This window comes from Triturus cristatus, chromosome 9 (assembly GCF_964204655.1).
Source record: "Triturus cristatus chromosome 9, aTriCri1.1, whole genome shotgun sequence".
Lineage (NCBI taxonomy): Eukaryota > Metazoa > Chordata > Amphibia > Caudata > Salamandridae > Triturus > Triturus cristatus.
This window is the reverse complement of record NC_140592.1, coordinates 457,738,191-457,759,673: the sequence shown is the minus strand read 5'-3', so window position 1 is coordinate 457,759,673 and position 21,483 is coordinate 457,738,191. Positions and strand designations below refer to the sequence as shown.

The 21,483-nt window shown below is 43.3% G+C and overlaps 1 protein-coding gene across 5 annotated transcripts in view; it reads right to left on the bottom strand.

Annotated features, from left to right (window-relative positions):
* The window catches only part of LOC146798137 (uncharacterized), a 271,358-nt gene that overhangs the window by 7,329 nt on the left and 242,546 nt on the right, over positions 1-21,483 (bottom strand). For 2 of the 5 annotated variants that reach the window (XR_014969114.1, XM_085627935.1), the window contains one exon: positions 14,397-14,474. The exons of the other annotated variants lie outside the window; for them this stretch is intronic. Coding sequence is in view for 1 of the 2 variants with exons in the window: in XM_085627935.1 (XP_085484061.1) it covers positions 14,397-14,474 (78 nt within the window). In the remaining variant the exon portion in view is untranslated. The remainder of the gene's footprint in view (positions 1-14,396; positions 14,475-21,483) is intronic. 5 annotated transcript variants of the gene reach the window in all.

Below are 21,483 nucleotides of genomic sequence, written 5' to 3'. Positions count from 1 at the left end.
CAAGCCTGCAGAGGAAATCGGCGCATCATTCTGTATCATGAGTCGCCAGTGGACATTGTCACTCTGTGTCACAAGTCTGTATTGGATGTCAGCACATCATCATTTTTTTTATTTGCAGAACAAATGTTTTAATTTTTTTATTTTGTCAATCCAGCAGCATGTCATCACAAAAACAAAGCATTTTACATAAGAGTATCCTAAAAGGTCATATAGCGTTGTTCACATTAAAGACATAAAGCAGTTTTCACATTACACTTATGCATAGGTGAATAAATGACCTTCGTAGTCACGTCGCATACAGTTTTTTGCCGCATTCTAGTACAATACATATATCCGTATTTCATCTCTTTAGTGCCCTTGCCTTCCCTAGTTAGTTTTGGGTGTTATATGGTTTAATTTGCCATTACAGTGAATCTGTATCCCCCTGCGCTGATTGCAGGTTCTGCACTATGGGTCCCAGAAGTCTCTGGGTCTCGAGGTCTGTGGTATTTCCTCTGCATACGCCTCTAGTGTCTCTCTGTAATAGGTCATGTCAGCAATCCATTCTTTGGGCCTTGGAGGTCTCTTGCTCCCCCAGCGCATTGCTATGCGCCGTTTGGCAAGTAGAAGTGCAACTGCCAGGAATTTCCTTCTTCTCGCTAACTTGAGTTTGCGAACACCCAATAAGCATACTAGGGGGGTGTTTGGGATCTGCTCTGATAGCATGATAGTGAGCGTGTTTGTGATGTCTTGCCAGTACGTGTAGAGTTGCGGGCATGCCCACGACATGTACAAATCTGCATTTGCCATCTCTGACCTCTATAGTTTTTCCTAAGTCCAAATTTGTGTAACTTGGCCGGGGTCTAGTAAATCTGGTGCTAGAACTTAAAGTGAATGATGCGCAAATTACAGTTTGATGTTAGGAGCCGGAGTTGTGTGCAGTTATATTGCCAATCTTGTTCGTCTATTGGTTCACCAATGGCTATTTCCCACCTGTGAGCTGCAGTGTTTGGTTCTCTTGTGCTGCATTGTAGAGGTGTGTTACTAAGTTTTTCCGTGTAGGTGCCGTCAAGAGTATTTGTAATGCGTTCAGTTGTGTGGGTTCATCCGGAAATTATTCATATAATCCCCTAATTGCCATGCGTAGCTGCAGATAAGCAAACTTCTTTAGTGGCGATTGATGTGCACAAAGTGATGGGTCTTCTGATGCTATAAAGTGATTGTGTGGGAACATATCGCCCATAGTGTTCAGCCCCATTTCCACTAACAAAGTTGATTTTTTTTTTTCCTGATTCACCGTGAGTTTGGGATGCCGAGCCATTGGAAGCGCCTTAGCGTATATTTGGAGCTTGTTTGCTCTATGTGCCAGTGTGTGCCATGCCCGAGATGTGCAGTAAACCGTTTGTATTGTATCCCGTGGTGTAAGTCTCTTTGGGTCCATTATGAAGGCTGTCAGTGGCAAGAAGTACACACTGTTGTGTTCTATTGCTATGTGTGGAATATGTGCACGAGGCCTCGCCCAATAGTGTGCATGTTGTGCCTGTGCACTATAAAACTATAGCTGGAGGTCTGGCGCCCCAAAACCCCCTTGGTGATATGGTTGTGTTAGGATTTTCCAGCTAGTACTAGCTTGTTTTCCTGCCGATGTTAAACGCTGTAAGACCGATCTTAATCTGGTAAATAGTGCCTGCGTTAGCCATATCGGTATGTTCCAAAACAAGTACAGGAACCTAGGCAGTATTATCATTTTCTGAAGCGCTATTCTGTCTGCTAAGGAGAGGGGCATTTTGATCCACTTGTCTACCCGGTCTTCGAGTTTCATCAAGGCTCTACCATAGTTTTCCCCAATTACCGTATCTGGGTTGCGGTGTATCCATATACCTAGGTATTTTACTGGATCCGTCTGTCATTTCAGGAGGTATTCTAGAGTTGGTTGTGGGGTTGCTGCCGTGAGGGGGATAACTAGTGATTTATCCCAATTAATTTGGAGTCCTGGATGGTGTTCAAATCCAATATATTCTCTGATTAGTGGATTTAGGTTGGTGTCGGAGTGGCTTGTATAGAGGACCATGTCATCTGCATATAGGGATATGCCAATGGGTCGGAGACCAAATTGTAGGGCTGACCTGTAGTGCTTGTGACGAACTTTGCAAGCTAAGGGTTCCAAGATTAATGCAAAGAGCATTGGTGACAAAGGCCAACCCTGTCTGGTACCCCATGTTACATCAATTGGGTCTGACGTCATCCCATTTATTCTGACCCGCGCCTTAGGTTTGGTATACCAAGCGCTATCCATCGCAAAAATGGCTCGGGAAACCCCATCCTATGCAGCACTGTAAACATGAAGACCCATTCCACTAATTCAAAGGCATTCGGCGCATCCAGTAGGGCCACAGCTGCTGGCATGTCCGGGTCTAATTGATGATATAGTGCGAATATAGTACGTATGTTATGTGTAGTAGACCGTGTCGGCATAAAGCCTGCTTGATCTGGCAATACTAGGAGCGGTTGTATTTGTGTTGCTATAATTTTGGCTAATATTTTAGCATCTATATTAATTAAGGACAACGGCCCAGAAGAGTCGCATCTAGTTAAGTCCTTATCCGGTTAAGGGAGTGCTATCAAAAGTGCTTCCCGTAGGGATGCTGAGAGTGTGCCTTCCTCATAAGCTTCTTCATACATTTCTGCTAAATGGGGAATCAGCAGATGCCGAAATTCTTTATAGAACTTTCCTGGGAGTCCATCAAGGCCTGGAGCTTTATTGTTTGGGAGGGAATTAATCGCCTCTCTAAGTTCGTCCTCCGTAATATGATGGCAGAAGTATTCACGGTGTGCATCAGATAGCCATGCCAGTGCTATATCATCCAGATATTAATTTATTTCAGATGTGGATGTCGTCGACTGAGTGGTATATAAGCTGGCGTAATATTTAGTAAAGCAGTCTAATATAGCAGGAGTGTCATATAATGTCTGATGGTGTTCAGTGTTGAGCTGCGTTATGTACGTTTCGGTATGCGCAGGTTTGATTTTAAATGATAACACGCGGCCAGGTCTCCCACCCTCCCCATAACATCTGGCTGTGTATTTACGCGAGACATATTTTATCTCATCATCCGCAAACTCGTGATATTTATCTATTAGTCGTCTGATTTCGGCCAGCGTGGAATTATTTTGCGTTGTAGTGTACTCCTCCAAGTCTTTTAATGTCTGCTTCCGTCATCCTTAGTTGATGTTGGATATCATGTAGTATGCCCGCGTGCTTGCTAATGCAGTGCCCCATAATAGTGACCGTAAATGCCTCCCATAGTACTTTTGCGTTGCTAACCGAGCCAGAGTTATGATCAAAGTAGTCCACAATCGCCTGACGCAAGTCACTACGGAATACCTGGTCCTGGAGAGCATTTTGTTGCAGTCTCCATGTAAATTGTCTTGGAGTGTGTGTGGGGATAGCTAATGTAAGGCGTTTTGGGGCATGATCTGACAATGTTTTGGGCAAATGTTCGACTGCAGTGGTCCACATGCACACTTCCTGTGTTCAGAGCCAGTAGTCAATTCTGGAGCATGTATGGTGTGTTAGTGACAGACAAGTTCCCTCCTTGCGCCAGGGTGTCGCAGTCTCCATATATCGATCATGTCCCATTCCTCCATTCCCTCTCTGAGGGCCATAGCTGATTGTTTACCGTAGCTATCGTTACCAGTCGATCTATCTAGCGCAGGATCTAAGCATGTGTTAAAATCCCCACCCCATATAATGGCTTCAGGTTGTAGCTCACGTAGTTGTGTCCAAATCCATGTATAAAAGTTCGGGTCATCAGTATTGGGGCCATATACAGTGACAATTGTGACAGCAGTGCCCCCAAAGTTTCTCTCTACTATAACATACTGGCCCCGGTCGTCTTTGCTAGATTTGAGGAGTGTGAATGGGATATGCCTCTTGACCATCAGCATTACTCCTCTGGCATAGGAGGAATAGGATGATGCCAGTTTATAGGTAGCCCATCTAGCACCTATCTTATGCTCCCTTATATCTGTCAAATGTGTTTCCTGTAGGCAGGCGATATCTAGCTTATGTCTGTCTAGGTAAGCAAGGACTTTACATATTTTCTGTGGATTATGAAGTCCGCAAACATTCCAGGTCGTTAATGTTCTATAATGCTTCGGAGTGTTAGCCATGTCCCTTTCTGGTGCCATCTACCAATTGCTGGTGTTTGTAAAAACCTATATTGCCATACACACGTGACTGCATGACTGCCGCTGGACGGGATTTTGTGTTTAACTCCCCCCTTCCCCCTCCCACTCCACCATGCCCTTATCAGTGGAGACAATCACAAAGAACATGTTTCAACCCCTTACCCGCAACCACCCCCCCTCCCAAGCGAAAAAAAGAGAAACAAACTTACCGGTGTGGTACACACTAGAGGGTGGGAGCTGCCCAGCTCAGATACCCCTGCAATAATTACAAGGGGGACGCCATTATGCAATTTCTAATGCACGTCGGAGCAACCGATTAAATTGATGACAATAATATGAAGCATCACATGCGGTAGTTATAACATCTGCCGGAGTCTATTAAACAGTATCTCGATCATGTTCGGTACCAATACTGGTGCATATGCAGCCAACTATAATCTACTCAATCTCAACTCACGGCCCTTTACACCGAAGTGCGTTACCTCCAATGACTCCTGCCTCTGTTGACAATGCACAGATACCCACAATATCAGTATATTGCGTACGTGTAGATCGCGTGTACCGGCTCTATGTTAGAACAACATTTAAGTACCACCTTTGTCCAACATTTATCTGAGAACTTCAGGATGTTTCAAAGGCTCCAGTCACAAGGACAACATCAGGTTCATTCATGGGGGCATGCATATCACTCCACGTCTGACGTAGCTGCTTGGTCCTCTTGCCGCTCTCTTGGAGATCTTCGTTGTGTGCTCAGCGAACCTTTCTGCTGAAGATACTTCAGAATGTCTTTTGATTCATTTAAGATTTTGGATTTTCCATCTTCTATGACTTAGAGTCTGGCAGGGTACAACATTGCATATTTGATATTTAGGTCCCGTAGCTTCCTTTTTGCCAGATCAAATTTCTTTCTCGCCTCTTGGACTGTTGGCGTGAAGTCTGGATACAACGAGATCTCCATTCCCTCATGTTTCAGAGCTCCCAGCTCGCGAGCCTTTCTGAGGGCCGCATCTCGGTCTCTATAATTCAGTAGCTTGGCAATGATGGGCCTCGGTCGAGCGCTCGTCGGTGGTGGTGGGGCTAAGGTCCAGTGTGCTCTTTCCACTATGAAGACATCAGAGAAGTTTTCCCTGCCCATTAGAGTGATCAGCAGCTGTTCTACATAGCGCTCCATGGGACCTGTGTTTGTTGTTTCTGCCTTGCCCATCAAGCGTATGTTACTTCTTGGGGATCTCGCCTCTAAATCTTCTGCTTTCGCCGTTAGCCCTGCCAGTTGTTTATCCATCTTGGTCTGTTTGGTGTCCAGTTGGTTATGAGCATCTTCAGTTTCAGATATTCGGCGTTGGCCATATCTATTCTTTCCGTGTGGCAGTCCATGCGTTCGGACATACGTTCCATCCTGTACGTGAGGGAGTCGATCTTCCCATCGATATTCGGGAGGGCAGCTTGGATGGATGAAAACATGGCTTGCACATCACCGCTTGCGATATTGCTGGCAGGTGCCGATGCCTGTGTCGATGCTTGCTGTTCGTCCGAGTTGGTTTCTGTTGTCTTTTTTGACTGATCGAAATTGAGCTTGGGCTGGTTCCTGTCCAGCCTGCCCATATTTGACTTCCGCGTACTGTTTGCTCTCAGTATGTACTATTTGTCCTCGTCACTGGTCACCTGGTCAAAAGCCCGTATGGTATGGGATGTTGTACACACACCGCGGGCCGGATCAATGTTAGTTATCCAATTAACGCAAGCACTGATCCCAAACACCTCTTGACCAGCCACCAGTAGAAGAGGACCACTCAGTGATGAAGACCACCTCCGCACAGCTGCTGGCGTTACAAAATCAATAGCTCAGGGTCAAAACGCCCTCAGGCACGAGGGTTATCCACAGCCTGCCTTATATTTCAAAAATGGCCCAACAGCTCTTTGCGGATCGCCCAACTTCAAGGACTTCAGTTATGGCCTGGTTGCTGGTGGGTCCCTTTGTGGAGGTGTGTAGGGCCCCACTTTTTCCCTTTATCCACGACGACTATTAGGCCCAGGACACAATCGTGAGAACAAATAGTCTCCAACAGCCATTCACCACGCACGCCACTGTACACCTGGGAAGGAAAAACTGTCCATGTGGGAATATATGATCGATTAGGCCAGCTCACTTATTAAGGTCTTTGTTAATCCCTGCCCCCGCAGTTTTTGTATGCAGTAAGGTATGTTCATCGCAATGCAGCACTCCGGGCAGCAGTGACTGATCTCCGAGCCTCTCACCAGATGGGCATTGCAAGCAGATCGCTCCCTTCCACAAGACCGGAGCACAATGGCGGCGGTAAGCCGTGGTGGCGTCTTACCGTCTGTCTCACTCTCCTGCCGCCACCAACGGCACCCGCTCCGCTCCTCGGGGGTCCACGCAGTCTCCACTGCAGCCGGCAGGCGCGTCAGGTCGCCGGCAACGTTACTTTCCTCCAGACCCTTTTGCAGATCGAGTCTGCCGGCGTGCGTGCATTACGTCTCAGCCGCATACGACAGGCCGGTGCGCTGCTTTCACGTTCTCCCCTCCAGGCCTCAGGTCGACTCGTTTCGTGTGTGGGTGGCAGGAGATTTCAGGGCCGAAAGTCGATATGTTGGCAAAACCGGTGGTCGCGCATGCAATCCAATTCGGCACTAGAACTCGGGGCTCCTTGTGTGCATATTATTTGGCGTATTTCTTGCCGTCCGAGAGGAGCTCGCTCACAATGCGGCCATCCCTCAGCTCGGCTAGCACAGCACATCATCTTGTGTCAAAGACCTGCAGTGGATATCGGCACATCTGAAATTGGACCGTAAAGTAAATTGTGCCGCCAGCCGTATACCATCAAGTGGGCATCTTTAACGCCTTACATCAGAATCTCGCCACTGCAGTTCTCGGCAAAGGTAGCAAGTCAGTGTATATAGGACTACAACTGCTAGCACGTATGACACTGCCCTCAGCATCTCATGCCCAGCTTGCTGCAATGTTTAGGGACAGTTGGAGGGTGAAGTAATCCAAAGGTTTCTCTGGTTCAGGTTTGGACAGTTCATTATTGTGGGGAACATGTGTATGGTGCCTTACAGCACTTTCATATTGAAGACGGGCTCCAATCCTTCAGGCGATTACTCAATGACTTAACTGAAGGCAACAGCTTGCCATCCTCCTGAGCCAAAATACTAGGCTACTTGCTAATCTAGTTGAGTGAAAAGCTAATACAGATTCTGAAGTGAGCGGGGTGGGATGCGCAGGGGAGTGCTTGCATTAGGTGTGATGATCAGTGGGTAATTATGTTTATGTTTATATCATAGTGTGCACAACATTCTCCACACCCACCTGGTATTACGTCAAGGGCGACGCCTAACCAGCAACCACAGACGAGGGTGTCCAGTGAGCCAACGGACCAGATCTTGTTTCTTTATTATTGTGTCATTCCCCATTCCCTTCTTTGAGACAAGGGCCGTCAGAACTGCCGTCCGCATCGCGGTGAGGGGTATGGTAGCACAAGCACAAGCATTGCTCCTGCAGGGTTCAGGTTATCTCAGGTTAATGCATCTGACACAGCCCCTCCTATTAACTATAAAAAAGCGACCGTTTAAGGGAGTTTTGCCAAGACAGTTAACCAGTCCTTGTCATGTGACCCCTTGGCTTGCCCAGTGGCACCTGATAGGTGCGATATTCTCTGTGACGGACTCATGGAAAGAATGGCTGTGAAGTTAGAATCCGTTTTTGCCTCCACCTTCTCATCTTGCGAACAGAGACTTTCCATGATTGAAGGCGTGATCCAAAACCTGTTGATTCAACTCCAAGGCCCTATCTCCAGAGAATCTGTAAGGATGGAGCCATCTGTTCTACAACCTCTTCTAGAGACCATAGGATCTGCCGCTGCTGCTGTCTTGGCACCGCCTGATTGTGTAGCACTCCAGCCCAGGACCTCTTGTGGGCCTGACCTTTGTCCAATGGGCAGCAGACAGTCCAAGAACCTGGATCACCAGAGATCAAATATTGCCATGAGTTCGTAGCTTACTTTGGTGTTGGGCACCTCTATTACACAGTTACCCTAGGAGGTGTGGTTTGGTTCCATCCATTGCCTCCAATCATGGCTCAACCAAGCCTCACAGTAATGACACGTTCCACCATGTAATACCTTTTGCTATGCTCCATAACCTAGGTCTTCCTCCAGCAGCAACATCCTAGGTTATCATGTTAGCAAGTGTTCCTTCATTGGCTCCGAACGTTGTGGAAAACTTTGTTCATTTAAAAAATAAAGTGGTCCACTGGTTTAATACATAGATGCAGTGCAATATGCAACTGTATGAGAACATTATCATGGTTAGGAGGATCCCAACCCATATCCGTAGAAGGTGATTGTATTGAAGTCAACTTTGATAATTCTCATACTGCTAGTTTTCTGCTAACTCAATTGTCACCCAGCATTGAGCCTTCTAATGGCTTTATTGCCCTCCCGCTTGGCTTTTTCTACAAGCCCTCTTTTTTTCGTTGTGTGGGGAATAATGCTTATACGTTTCTCCTTTCACTCCAAGTGTCCTTCTTACTAGGTCTTTTTTAAAAGGTGCTATGTCCATTTCCAACTGATTAGCATCTTTGCGTCCCATATGTGACAAGAGTTCGTCTTCCACTATAGGCGACATTCAATTGCGACAGGAGACTTTTGACACCCTTTCAATTCTTAGCTGGAATATCGCAGGTCTCGCTAACAAATCGGGCAACAAGGCTTTTTATGATCAATTAGTGAAATATAAAACTTTTTGCATAAAAGGAACTTGAGATATCGTTCTAATTTGAATTTAGATGGTTATGTCTCCATGGGAGAGCCTCAGGTGGTCTTCTTATTCAGGTTTCTTTAAATCTAGGTTGAAAAGCCACATAGATGCTTACTAGTTCATCCAATTTGGACCCCGTCATGCTGACATTTCCCAACTCTCCTAGTTTGATCATAGTCAATTTCTATTACACTTTTTTCCCGCCTGGATCTCCTGATCAAGCTTTGGGGAAAAAATTGATAGCTTGTCAGTATCCACCTTAGATACAGTGTTGCTATATTAGCTAGTGACTTTAATTTGCACCCTTGTCTACAAGGGTGTCTCACTCAGTATGATGACGCGGTCCACTCCTCTTTTGAGATTATGCACTTTTCACACACTTCTTAGGGAGATCTAATGAATTTGATTATGGCTGAGTATTGTTTCCACCATTTCTTCTCAAACTGAGCCTCAACCAGAAGTGTATACACCCAATTTTGTTGTTAGAGGTGCTGCAAGCTTGATTTATTATCTCTTTATTGCCTTGTCCATGGTTCACTTTCTCTTACGTTTTGAGGTGGTATGGAGCCCACTGAGATACCATAATCCTCTTACAATGTCTTTTTTATGGGACTCCAAAAACGTCTTCCCTGTGTGTTCCATTATTGACATCATCAGACCTCATTCTCAGGGACAGCACATTAGATGGAATAGTGTGCTTTCCACTTTCACCTATCTTGCATGAGCTCTGGGTAAGACATTTTGAGACTATCTATGACACGCCAAATCCCACACCCGATCTTTGTGATGTTCTGATGATTGGTGTCCCCAATGAGTTCATACAGTTTTACTATAATGAGGTTTGTGATGCTATATAAGCACTCCCATTGAATAAGGTCCCCGGCACCAATGGCATCCCATTGGATGTTTTTAAATGTAACCCTGAGCTTTTGGTCCCTTTGATCACTCCATACCTTGGCATGGTTGCCAAATAGTCTATACTAAAGTCATGGTCTACATCTGTGATGGTACCTGTCTTCAAGAAGGCTAGCCCTTCTGATCCTAGGTGATACCGTACCATTTCTCTGAATAAATCTGTGGTTAAGGTTTTTGGACAGATAGTTTTGAATAGGTTAATGGATTGGGCCACTGATGATAATGCTTTATCTGACATTCAATACGGTTTCTGGCCTGGTCCAGGGACGGTTGACCAGTGTCTCAATCTTTATCTTATTATTAATAAGTACACTGTGGTGAACCAAGGGGATTTACACCTGGCTTTCGTGGTTCTGAGCACTGCATTCGATAGGGGCAACAGGGAGAAGGTGTGTGATAATATGTTGCTTCTGGGGGTGGAAGCCAAGTTAGTTTTATTATTGTGTGACCTTCATTTTAATTTGCTTCAGTTCAATTTGGATCAATGGCTCAGAACCCTTTAAAACGAGGAGTTCGCCAAGTATGTTCTTATTTACCATATATATATCAACAATTCAGAGAAGGCACTTATTAAGGGTGGAATGGATGTGCCACAGATTGGACATCGTTAAAACCCCTGTGTTGCTATTTGCTGCCGATGCTGTCCTCATTTCCAGACCAGCTATGAGGCTTGAATGGTTGCTTAATTCTTTGTATAATTTATGGACAACCTTGATTAGAGTACCAACTTTTCAAAATCACATGTCATGGTGATTGGCCTCCGGTTTACTGGCAATAGCGTTAGGCAAGTTTCTGCTTTCCCTTATCTAGGAGTCCTACCTATGTGATTCTTCCATGGCCTGGTCTCCTCTTGTATCTACCAGATGTCATATGCTCACTAGGAGTATTGCCTCCGTTTTTGATTTTTCAACTAGGTTGGAGCATAAATCTATCAGGGTGATGCTTGATGTTTAAAGTGAAGCATGTCCCTATCGCTGCTTATGGCAGCAATATTTGTGGGTTCATTAATTTATCGTCCTTTATAACATAATTGAAAACAGGATTTTAAGAAGGCTTTTATGTCTCCCTCGAAGTTCTTCCTCTTACATCATCCATGAAGAATTGGGGTTAAGATTAATAGCTGATATTCTGCAGGTGTGGCCCCCTACTCATTTGGTTATCAGTCTAGTTGCATCCTATAAAAAGTTTTAATTGCTTAGTGCTAAAGGATTGTTTGGCCCTCGACAGTGTGTCCAGTATAGCTTGGTTAAATTACATAAAGAATTGCTATAGCAAGATGGCCCTACCTGACATTTTTAACAACCCTGGTTCAATAGTCAAATGTGATATTGCTTGGAGTAAGATAGCTTTTAAGGCTTTGAAAGAAAAAGAGAGAGCATTATCTGTATTGGGCAAACCCTCTGTTAGAGTTTGTTTTCAGCTTCAAACAACTTTTCACATAGAACCATATCCAACTTATGATATGCCGAACCATCATCACTTTCTCCTGTTACGCTTTAGATTTAATGTAATTCATCACCTGTTGGCAATCCCTCGTGGTAGCACATTTGAACCTGTCCTTATTCTGTGCAGTTCTGATAGTGTTTGTTTACAGGATACCTTGTACTTTACAATGTTTTGCCATTTTATAAAAAATTACATACATCTTTTACTGTCCCCTTATTAGCTGGCAAGCAGTTCATTCAAGTTCGACCTGCTTTGCTTTAACTAATGTTGTTACCCAATATAAATACATGTTTTTTTTATCTGGCCTGTTTTTCATAGGGTGCTGTTCGATTGCGGAATACTTTATCTCATGCCTGATGTATTTTAGGTTTTTTATCTTGCTGTCTTCTATTGTTTCTTTTCAGCAAAAATTGAATGAAGATATACATGCACTTCTTGCAAGAAATTAGGTGGGCAACTAATCTGCATACTTGATTTATTTCTGTATTTCACAATAGGAGTAATATGATACGGTTTGTTAATTATTAATGACTTTTTATGTAATTTTGATGATTGGATTAATTTGGTAAATGTCCTACATGAAATGTTTTTATCGTTGTAACTTTATGGTTTTTGTGTAGAAACCGAAGAAAAACTTGTGAACTGAATGGACTAGAACGGCGACATGGGGCATAGTGATAATGCATGGTTACTTACTATTATATTTAATTACCCTTAGTCCCTTTTGTCATTGTCACAGTCATTAAAACACACCCTGTCAGCTGGCCTTCATTTGGCTTGCTATGGTCAGGAACTAATGTGGGTAAAAGGGGTGTTTATACCATCCTAGGGTAGGTGGGGTTTACCCCTTCACTTCCTGTTTTTCTCTCCTGGTTGACGGGGAGTCATTACGACTGTGACCAGGGCAAAAGAGACCAAGGATAATGAGATTCACAATTTAAAAACCACTTCTGAAACCCACAAAACCATCTCTTGATGGTATTTGATATTCTCTCGTGCTGATTTTGCAAACCTTCACAATATCACAACTCAAATTTCCCTTAAGCATTCTGACTGCTTCCTTTATACCCACTAAATTAATGTTACACCTAGCTTCTGAAAAATGCTCTGCAGCATTATAAACCAAAGGTGGAACTTAATTCTGTTTCATCTTTATCAGTATCTTGATACTGTGTTCCCTACAAAAATCCTCCAGAATTTCTTTTTTTTTTAGCTTTATTTATTGTTGCTGTAGAGGGAGTAGTGGAGAGACAAGAAATGTCTCACATATGGCTGCAGGCGTTGCCCTTTCCCTCTGCATTTTTTTTTTATCTCCTCCTTCATTGTACTTATAAAAGAACTGCCAAATCCTGCACAAGAACGTATTCAACTGCCTGGTCAAAAATAGATTTGGTGCTCAATCAACATTGACAGCAATTGCCAGCATCACATAGCCACTTTTTCCTGCACAATGTACATTACTCTCTGTCAGATTGTTTCCTTCAGCCATCCCATATGGCACATCTGGCTGAATTGTGGGAAATGTATTTATGCAATGGCCAGAAAGCCACAGCTCGAGCTTCCTCTTGCAGCTCCGTTTACTTGCACCTACAGCTGATAATTAAAAAATCAAATTGTATAGATGATGACTTTTTTTTTTAGCAATGATAGCAACTGGATCCTTTTCTCCTGCCTGACTCTCAGTCGTCCACATAACCGCTTACCCAGCTGAACATTCATACACCTGATAGCACTTTCCATATAAAGCTGCTCCTCATTCACTTGCTGTAAAGGTAGGCTATCCTTCGCAAACACGAACAAGAAAATCTTTACCAAATTATCTTTCCAGCTTGAACATATTTAGGCAACAACTCTGCTTCACTTCACAGTTGGTAAAAAGAATCTTCATCTGTATGATTTACTCGTCATTTTAGCCAGGGAACGTCTCACCAACTCCAGCACTCTCATCAGAGTATGTAGTTCCTTTAGAGGGAATAGTGATACCTCCAATATTAAAGAAGTGTTCCTGGGCCAAGCCATTCAAAGTTGTGAAAGGCCAATAGGAGGTTTCTTAGTATATCCATAACATTCTGGAGCAAATGGTCACCAGTAACTTTCAGAGAAAAATGGAATGGTTTTATTTACACAAACCCTAAATTTCTTTATTTTGCCATGGTCGCGATACCAAAACACCTTGAACCAACCCTGTTATTGGTGCCACTTGGGCGGATAGGTTCTAACATGATTTATTGGCAAGGTATGGACGTTAAGAGATGGAAAATATGTGATAACAATTCATAACTCTTTGCCTTTTGTGTGTTACTACTCCACTTCCAAGATACCTTTATGTGAATGGAAATACTTTCATAATTTTTATTGTTGTGAATTTGTTTTATTAAAAATTACAGTTATACTAAATGTGATTATATAATTTGATATTAATTATAATAGTAAGTATGATTATATTAAGTACACCAACTTAATTTTAAAATGTTTTGATTATTTTTGTCCTCCAAAGCTGGTGGTGAATGACCTTACAGCATCATGAAGAAGACTAAAACAAGCACATCCTGTCCCTCTTATCCCCAGTGTATAATTCATTTACGGTCAAATGTGCCACATTGAGTTACACTGAGAAGCCCACAGGGCTACTCATCATGGAAAATTTTGTTAGTGGCAGCTCAAGTAAGGACTCACATACCACTATAAGACATTGCGAGAAATGTGGAAAGCAACATGTATTTTACAACAGGAAGTGCAGGAGTCTGTTTAGTATGTGTTTGGGATTCCATAACAGAATCATAACTAAATTGTTTCTGAAATGTGGTACTACAATACGCATGTGAGTCCTTGACATTAGGAAAATAGCTTCAACTTTTGGCGAAAGTGTTTGTCGAGCTATTATAGGTCTTGATATGTTTACCGGATGTGACACAGTAAGCGCATTTGTGGGAAAAGAAAAAGTGCATTCAAAATCCTGTCTGCCAACAGACATACACAGGAAACATTTTCGCAGCTCGAAGACTAATGGGATCTTTCTGAAGAACTAATATATACATTGGAGCGATTATAGTGCTTGCTGTATGCACCAAAATATACTGATTTATTACCTGTATGGCTTGTATCACCAATTCTCAGCAAAGAAGAGTGAGATAGACGGTCATCACCTTCTACCTTGAAGAAACAGTCTGAAAAAACATGCCGAAGGTACAAATTATGAAGCTGCTATAAGCAAAAGATGTCTTCTGAATGATCCACAGACACCTAGTACAATTGGGAGAGGGTAGAAGTTGGAAAAACATGAGAGAGCAGAGCAACTGGTAGTGGACTGGATGGAGGGGAAGCCAGCAACTTATGCTGTTTTAGATCTACTAGCTTGCAACTGCATTAGGAACTGCAAACTGTCAACGCAACTGCTGTCTAAATGACCTCAAGTGCACTGACATGTGCAGACTTCCTGCCTGTGAAAATCAAACAGATGCAGAGAATGATGACACCTATTCAGAAGAAGATGATGACGATGAATGTGAATGATAAAATTGCGTTTATGTTCACTCATGACATACATTGCCTATGTAAAATGTAACAACTATTACTATTTTAATTGCAAGTGAAAATTATGCACATATTCTCTATCAATATATGAGGAATGCAATGAAGTTGTATTGGTATTATTTTAAGGACCATGATGTTATTATTTACAATTAATAATCATAATTATTATTAAATAATATTTAATGTAACCAATCCAGTGGAATTAGATTTACTTATTCACTTATTATGATGAATTTGTATGCTATTTATCAAAAATATGATAATCATTATTTTTTCCTGCTATGGTTGCTACTTATTGGATGGTTGCAAACCTAATAATAGCAAACGAAAGGCAAAAAGTGAATACTTACTATCACATATTTTCCATCTCTTGGCAGCCATACCTTGCAAAAAAATCATGTTACAACCCAGCCCTCGAGTGTTACCAATGGCCTAAATTTGGGGTCTTAGCTCATGGCCTAACAGGGTTATCTTCAGTTTGTTGGCTACATGTCTGAAACTATTAGCAGACCCAAGGAGTCCATACTGACGTTTTTTAGGTGCTGGCAAGCAAAACTAAAATTTGGACCCTTTGTATATGTGAAGCATTCTACCTCGCTTGTGTGGTTCCATATGGTTCACATAGAGTGCTCTTGTCTCCCTGTGTATTGTCGATATGCATACGTGACGTGATTTTCATGTAAGGCTTATGTTCTTAATATTTGGATCACAATACTCAAATCGTTGTAAAGACCAAGTGGGCTAGTTTGATGTTATTACACTAATTTCATGAACTAGACAGATTATATCCTGGATAAATCAAAGCTGGTTGTAGCCTAGTAGGGATACAATAGAATTAATCTTTTTTGGTATCACAACAAACCTTATCTGGCATCCTTCACTTTTGCCCTCAAACTCCAGGCCAATACTGGTATAATTATACACTTACTTGAATTTTATGTAGATTATTCTCTTATAGCCCCAGGGGTGCCTACATGACAAAGAACATCTTATTCCCTTTGGTGGGTCTAAAACAGATCCTTTGCCTCATTCCTCTCTGGTGTAGAGGCATCATGATTGGGGTACTTGTGAATTCCAGACTAAATTATTGCTGTGGTCTTTACTTGGGTATGGAAAAATGCAGCATTGCTCACTGTTCAAGAGGACTCAGAACGCATGGGAATGAGATCCTGGATCATAAACTGGGCCAAGAGCAGTGTATGTAATCCAGGGGAAACAGCCTTTAGATCACATGCTTTACATCGCATGCCATTACAACGCGGTTGTTACAACAACCGCGTTGTTATAACAGGAACCATTACATCGCAATTCATTACAACCACTTTCTGTAGGAGGCAGGAGGTGTTGGATTTACAATCCAACACCTTCCCTGCTGTTGCACAAACTGGAGTAGGAATAGTAAATTATACTATTCTTAAGTCCAGCGCGCCCCCTACAGCAAGTCGTTGAAATGACTTGCGATGTAATGGTTTGCATTGTAACAACCCGGTCGTTCTAACAACCGCGTTGTAATAGCATGCGATGTGATATATGCGTTTTAAAGGTATATATTCGTAATCCAGTGGCTTGCAAGGTATATACAGTTCCAGTGTGAAAATCTGGCCTTAATTCTAGTAGTCATTGTACAAAGCAACATGATTTTCCTCTGAATTGTTAGTAAAGTATGTAAACACCAAAACAACATAAAAGTTAAGAAACCAATTGGTCATATTCCAAAATCAGCTTAGGAAAAAAGAAGAAAACTTTAATGAATGAAAAGATTAAAATGACAAAAATTGGATAAAAGGGTTTGGAATTATGAGTTCTGGGCGAAACTGTCAAATAATGTTGATTGAAAACAATAGGGATGTTAATGTCAATGTTACTTTTAGCCTCTCCCAAAGGAGCCATCAGAGGCCAATCTTGCACTAAAACGAAAACGGTATCAGCACACTGTCCTCAAGCTCTTCCTCCTGGTCTCTTTAAAGGACACTAAACTGTAAGGGGCAGTTTCCAGTACCAGGACATAGATAGCAGTGGGAGAAAGGCTCAGCCGCTCTATTCAGCCAGGTCTTCGGCACTGGTCCCAGTTTCCAATAATTTGCTGATTCAGCTGTAAAGATGCTCATCCTGTCCTTTTTGCTCAGGAGGCCAGCCGGTTCGACCAATCTTCCTAATCATCCTAAGCTGAAGGAAACAGGTAGATACTACTGCCCCAACTTGAGGCATCAGAGTTTGTTTTCAACAAGGACTCCAAGAAATTTTTACCGAGTTCTTTGGTTGAGGAGGAGTACCCATTTCAGTTGGCCACAGATTGAAATTACAGAAGTTTTGTGTGCCTTCAGCCAGGACAATCTCAGTTTTGTCGGAGTTTAATTTAAGTTGATTGCCATTCATCTAGTCACGGATGAATAGCATTGTATTTTGAAAGAACATTTTGGAGTCAGCAGAACTATCAATAGCAAAAAGAATGTGCATATCGTCTGCATAATTAAAAACTCTCACCTTCATTTTCCTTAGAGGGGACACTAAGGGATATAAAGATTAAACAGATAGGGGACAAGGAGGACCTCTGAGGTACCCCACAGGTAAGTTGAACCTTTAGGGGAGCCGAAGGGAGACAACCGGACTGACTGGGAGCGTTTTTTTTTTTTTTAAATCAGACAAACCAATTCCGCTCCATACCCTGTATTCCCGCAGCTCCGACATGGCCTACCAAAAGTTTGTGGTCGACCGTGTCAAATACTGCGGATAGGTCAAGGAGCACCAGTGCCTGTGTGGCACCTGTAGCAACCTCTTCCCTCAATTCATCCAATACTGCCAAGATCACTGTTTCGCTTGAATGAGCCGTGCGGAAGCCTGTTTGATGGGAATCAAGAAAATGGATTTCCTCCAAGAAGGTACACAGACATTTGGCAACATGTGTTTCCAAAACCTTAGCCAGATAGAGAAGCAATGAAATGGGACGATAATTATTCGGTGAGTGTGGATCAGCAATAGATTTTTTTAATAGTAGGACCACTATTGTTTCCTTAAAGGATATGCGAACAATGCCTTGGGCTAAAGAGTCATTTAGTAGAGATAAAGCAAGATCAGGGAACAATAAGAACACTTCTTTTAGCACCTGTGAAGGACAAATATCGGATGGAGAGCCAGATTTTACTTTGGCTAGGAGATCAATGAAGAGTGCCTTTCTAATTATAGTCACTTCCTTTAAGGATTTCTAGCGACCATGGATACAATTCCCGAGGGGAGCTTAAAGAGATGCTGTCTTTGATTCCCTTAATTTTTTTTAAAAAAAAGTGTTATGAACTTTACAAAAGGAGTAAGTGTTTTCGTTTTTTTACAGTCACTCTATCAGGATTTGATAGTTTGGACACAATGGGAAATATATCCTTGTATTTTTTTGTAGAATTTAAAGATTTTCGCAGAAAAGGATTGTAGAATAGAGTTTTTGTATTGTTTAAGATGGGCCTGATAAATTCCTGTCTTGTCCTATGGGTTATTCCTTCGCCAATTGCCCTTCGTTCGACAGAGAGCTAATTTGGCAATTTTAAGGTCATTCAAGAACCATTTCTGGGCATCATGGTGCCTGGCGAGCCTGACTTGCCATAAAGGGGCATATAGATTGGTGGCATCTGCTAGCCAAACGCAAATGCCTTAAAGTAACTAAGACTGCCCAAATCCCTGGGTGGCCTAATCTTGCCGGACTACAGGAGATACCAGCACACATTCCTAGCTAAACAAAGTAGCCTCTGGTTCTCTCACTCGAACATCATCTCCCTCTTGTGGCTCGAAATTAAAAAAGTGCTAGCTGAACCCTTCTCTCTTATCTCCCTTATTACTACTAAGAAAATAATAGCAGAACACTCAAGAAGTATCATCAAATGTACAGGACAAAGCCTCTGCAAAATTGACAACAAACTCCAAATGAAATGCGATACGCCACTCTTGCTTATTTTGGCACATCATCACCTGAAAATACATGGCAAAACGTTACTCTTAGAGAACTGGTCACAAAAGAGTTCCCATCGCAATCCTATGCCCTTCTCTCAATTCAAAGCTAAATTTTCCTTAAATGACTTAGACATCTATCACTTAAAAAAAATTAAGTTATTACCTCCATGCATAACACCCCAGTGATTGCTGGCCTGTTTACTCCTCTACAATCATACCCCAAAGGGGGCCACTTAGCCTCTAAACTTTACTCCCTTCTATCACCCACCAGTTCTGCACTAACAAAACCAATACAAAACAAATGGGAATCACTCCTCTGACACCAACAACCTTACAGCCACTCCATTGAACTGTCCACACATCTGGGCGAACCTTACCGCTACAAAATCACACTTGCCTTAGCTCAGAATAGATACTGGGTGGCGCATATGACCCACTAAACCCCTGCTAAACTTTTTAAACTAGACCTCCGTAAATCCGACACATGCTGGAGCTGCGAGTTAGGACCAGGAGACCTCGGTCATAAGCTTCTAGAATCCACCTACTCGAAAAACATCTGTGCTGAAATAGGTAAAACCAAATCACAAATTCTGAACTTCACATGGACACCAACTCAAGCCTCTATTTCCCTGGGCATCCTTCCCCTTGACATGTGCTATATGTTAAACAAAGAAAACCGCCTTCTTTGGGATATTCTTCTATCAACTGGTCTCCAAGTCATTCTATCCGAATGGAAAGACCTTTTCAAACTAAGCCCACATATACAGTGGGAATGGATACAATTCACCAGAGAGGCTGACAACTCCTTAAACACATGTCTAAAAACAAAATCAAGTGAAAATAGATAATATTTGGTCCAAGTTAGACACCTTTATTCAGAATATTTACCCATACTATCTGCCAACTGCCAATAGTATCTGCCAATCGCTTCCCCCTCCCCCTACCAAATTCTCCCTTGTACCTGACACTCCCCCCTAAACATCCCTCCCCTCCCCCCCCACACCCACTCTCCTCCTACCTGGCCTATTGTCTCTCTTTCCCTCTCTCTCATTTCCTCTCTTTCCAATCATACACCATACGATCAGCAGGGGTAACCACCTTCTGATGGCCACTAACCAGTCAGCTCCTCGTTCACCACTACAATCCACCCCGACCCCTAGTGGTAGCATAACACACCTAGCCCTAAAGGAACTAGCCCCACGTCCACCTTAGACAAAATGCCTTCTATCACGCCAACCTACGCCAACCCTTTCACACCGAACTACTTAAAACCGCACGGCCCGAACTCCTTAGATTAGTTTCCCCCAACCTCTCACCCAAAGCGAAAAAAAAACTCAAACATAAACTGATCAGACAATCCCCTGAATAACAATTTGCTGACATATATCACTGCTCCTCCAAAGGCCAAGTAAAAATGGATCTCATTTTCCACACGGAAAGACCCGAAAAGTGGAATTCCATCCTCACATCCCAACTCCACATTACCAAAACTACCAATACTCCCCATAGCTGCATACTATCATTCTCGATCCCTAACCGCATGACGTGGAGCGGGAACACCTCTGTGACCCTCTACTCCAACGGCACAGTCCTGATCCAAGCTAACAACGACAACCTTGAGGCATTTGACTCCCTCTTCCCCTCACTTCGGACTGGCCCCTCTCACACACATCTTCCCCGCCCAGCCCACCCCTTCTACCCAGACAACCGGACCCCCCAGCTGAACACACACACCATTCCTGCGCCCTCTATCAAAAACTCCTGCATTCCACCACGAGACACCACCCATACCTCTGTCACCAAGAACATAGCTCCCCCTCCCCGTCTGATCGTCCCCTCGAACAGCCCCCCACTCATAACCTCCCCCAAATAACACAGATCAACCACAATACACAGTCTAAGACTCCCAATTACCTTCCTATACCCACTTGTGAAAGAAAGCAGATGCCACAATATGACCCCCCCCCTCACCCCTTGCCGACGACCCATCTCAAAGCTCTCATGGACAACACAATAACTACTAGACAGCAACATAACATCGCCAGGCCTTCTCCCCCTTGGGAGGACCCTGCCCAGAACCCACCCACTCCCACCCCGGAAGAGACGGGGCAGCGTCTCTCCCTGCTTGAAAGCCAGTTAGCTACTATAATACAGGGCTTTAACGAAATACTAACCAACCTCACTATGCTTCGCAAGCCCTCCAAAAATCCGCATTGTACTTCCACCGTCTCCAACCCCACACACCAAAGGCTCCCCAAGGCTACCAGACCCAGTTGGATCTCATCCCCCCTCTCGAGTCATACACTGAGACCCAAAAGAACTATGGAGTCTATGTCCTCGGATGAAGCGGCAGAGCTGGCCTCCTCGTACGACACCCCCTCTACTGCCATCCCTCAATCCACGATTCAGGTGATCACCGGATTCAGAAGAGAACACTTCACTCCGAAACCCCCTAGATCCCCAGCCTCTCTCACCAACATCCCCATGGCACCCCTAAGAAAGAAACCAAAAAAAGAGACACCCCCTACCAACTGCATGCTCATAAACTGCAGATCAGTCACCAAACATGCCACAGAGACAACAGAATCCATCCTCACCCATGGCATAGACATAGCCTTCATCACCGAGACTTGGCTAAACGACTGCTCGCCTCCAATCATGGACACTCTCATACCCCCAGGCTTTACAATCATTAACAAAGACCAA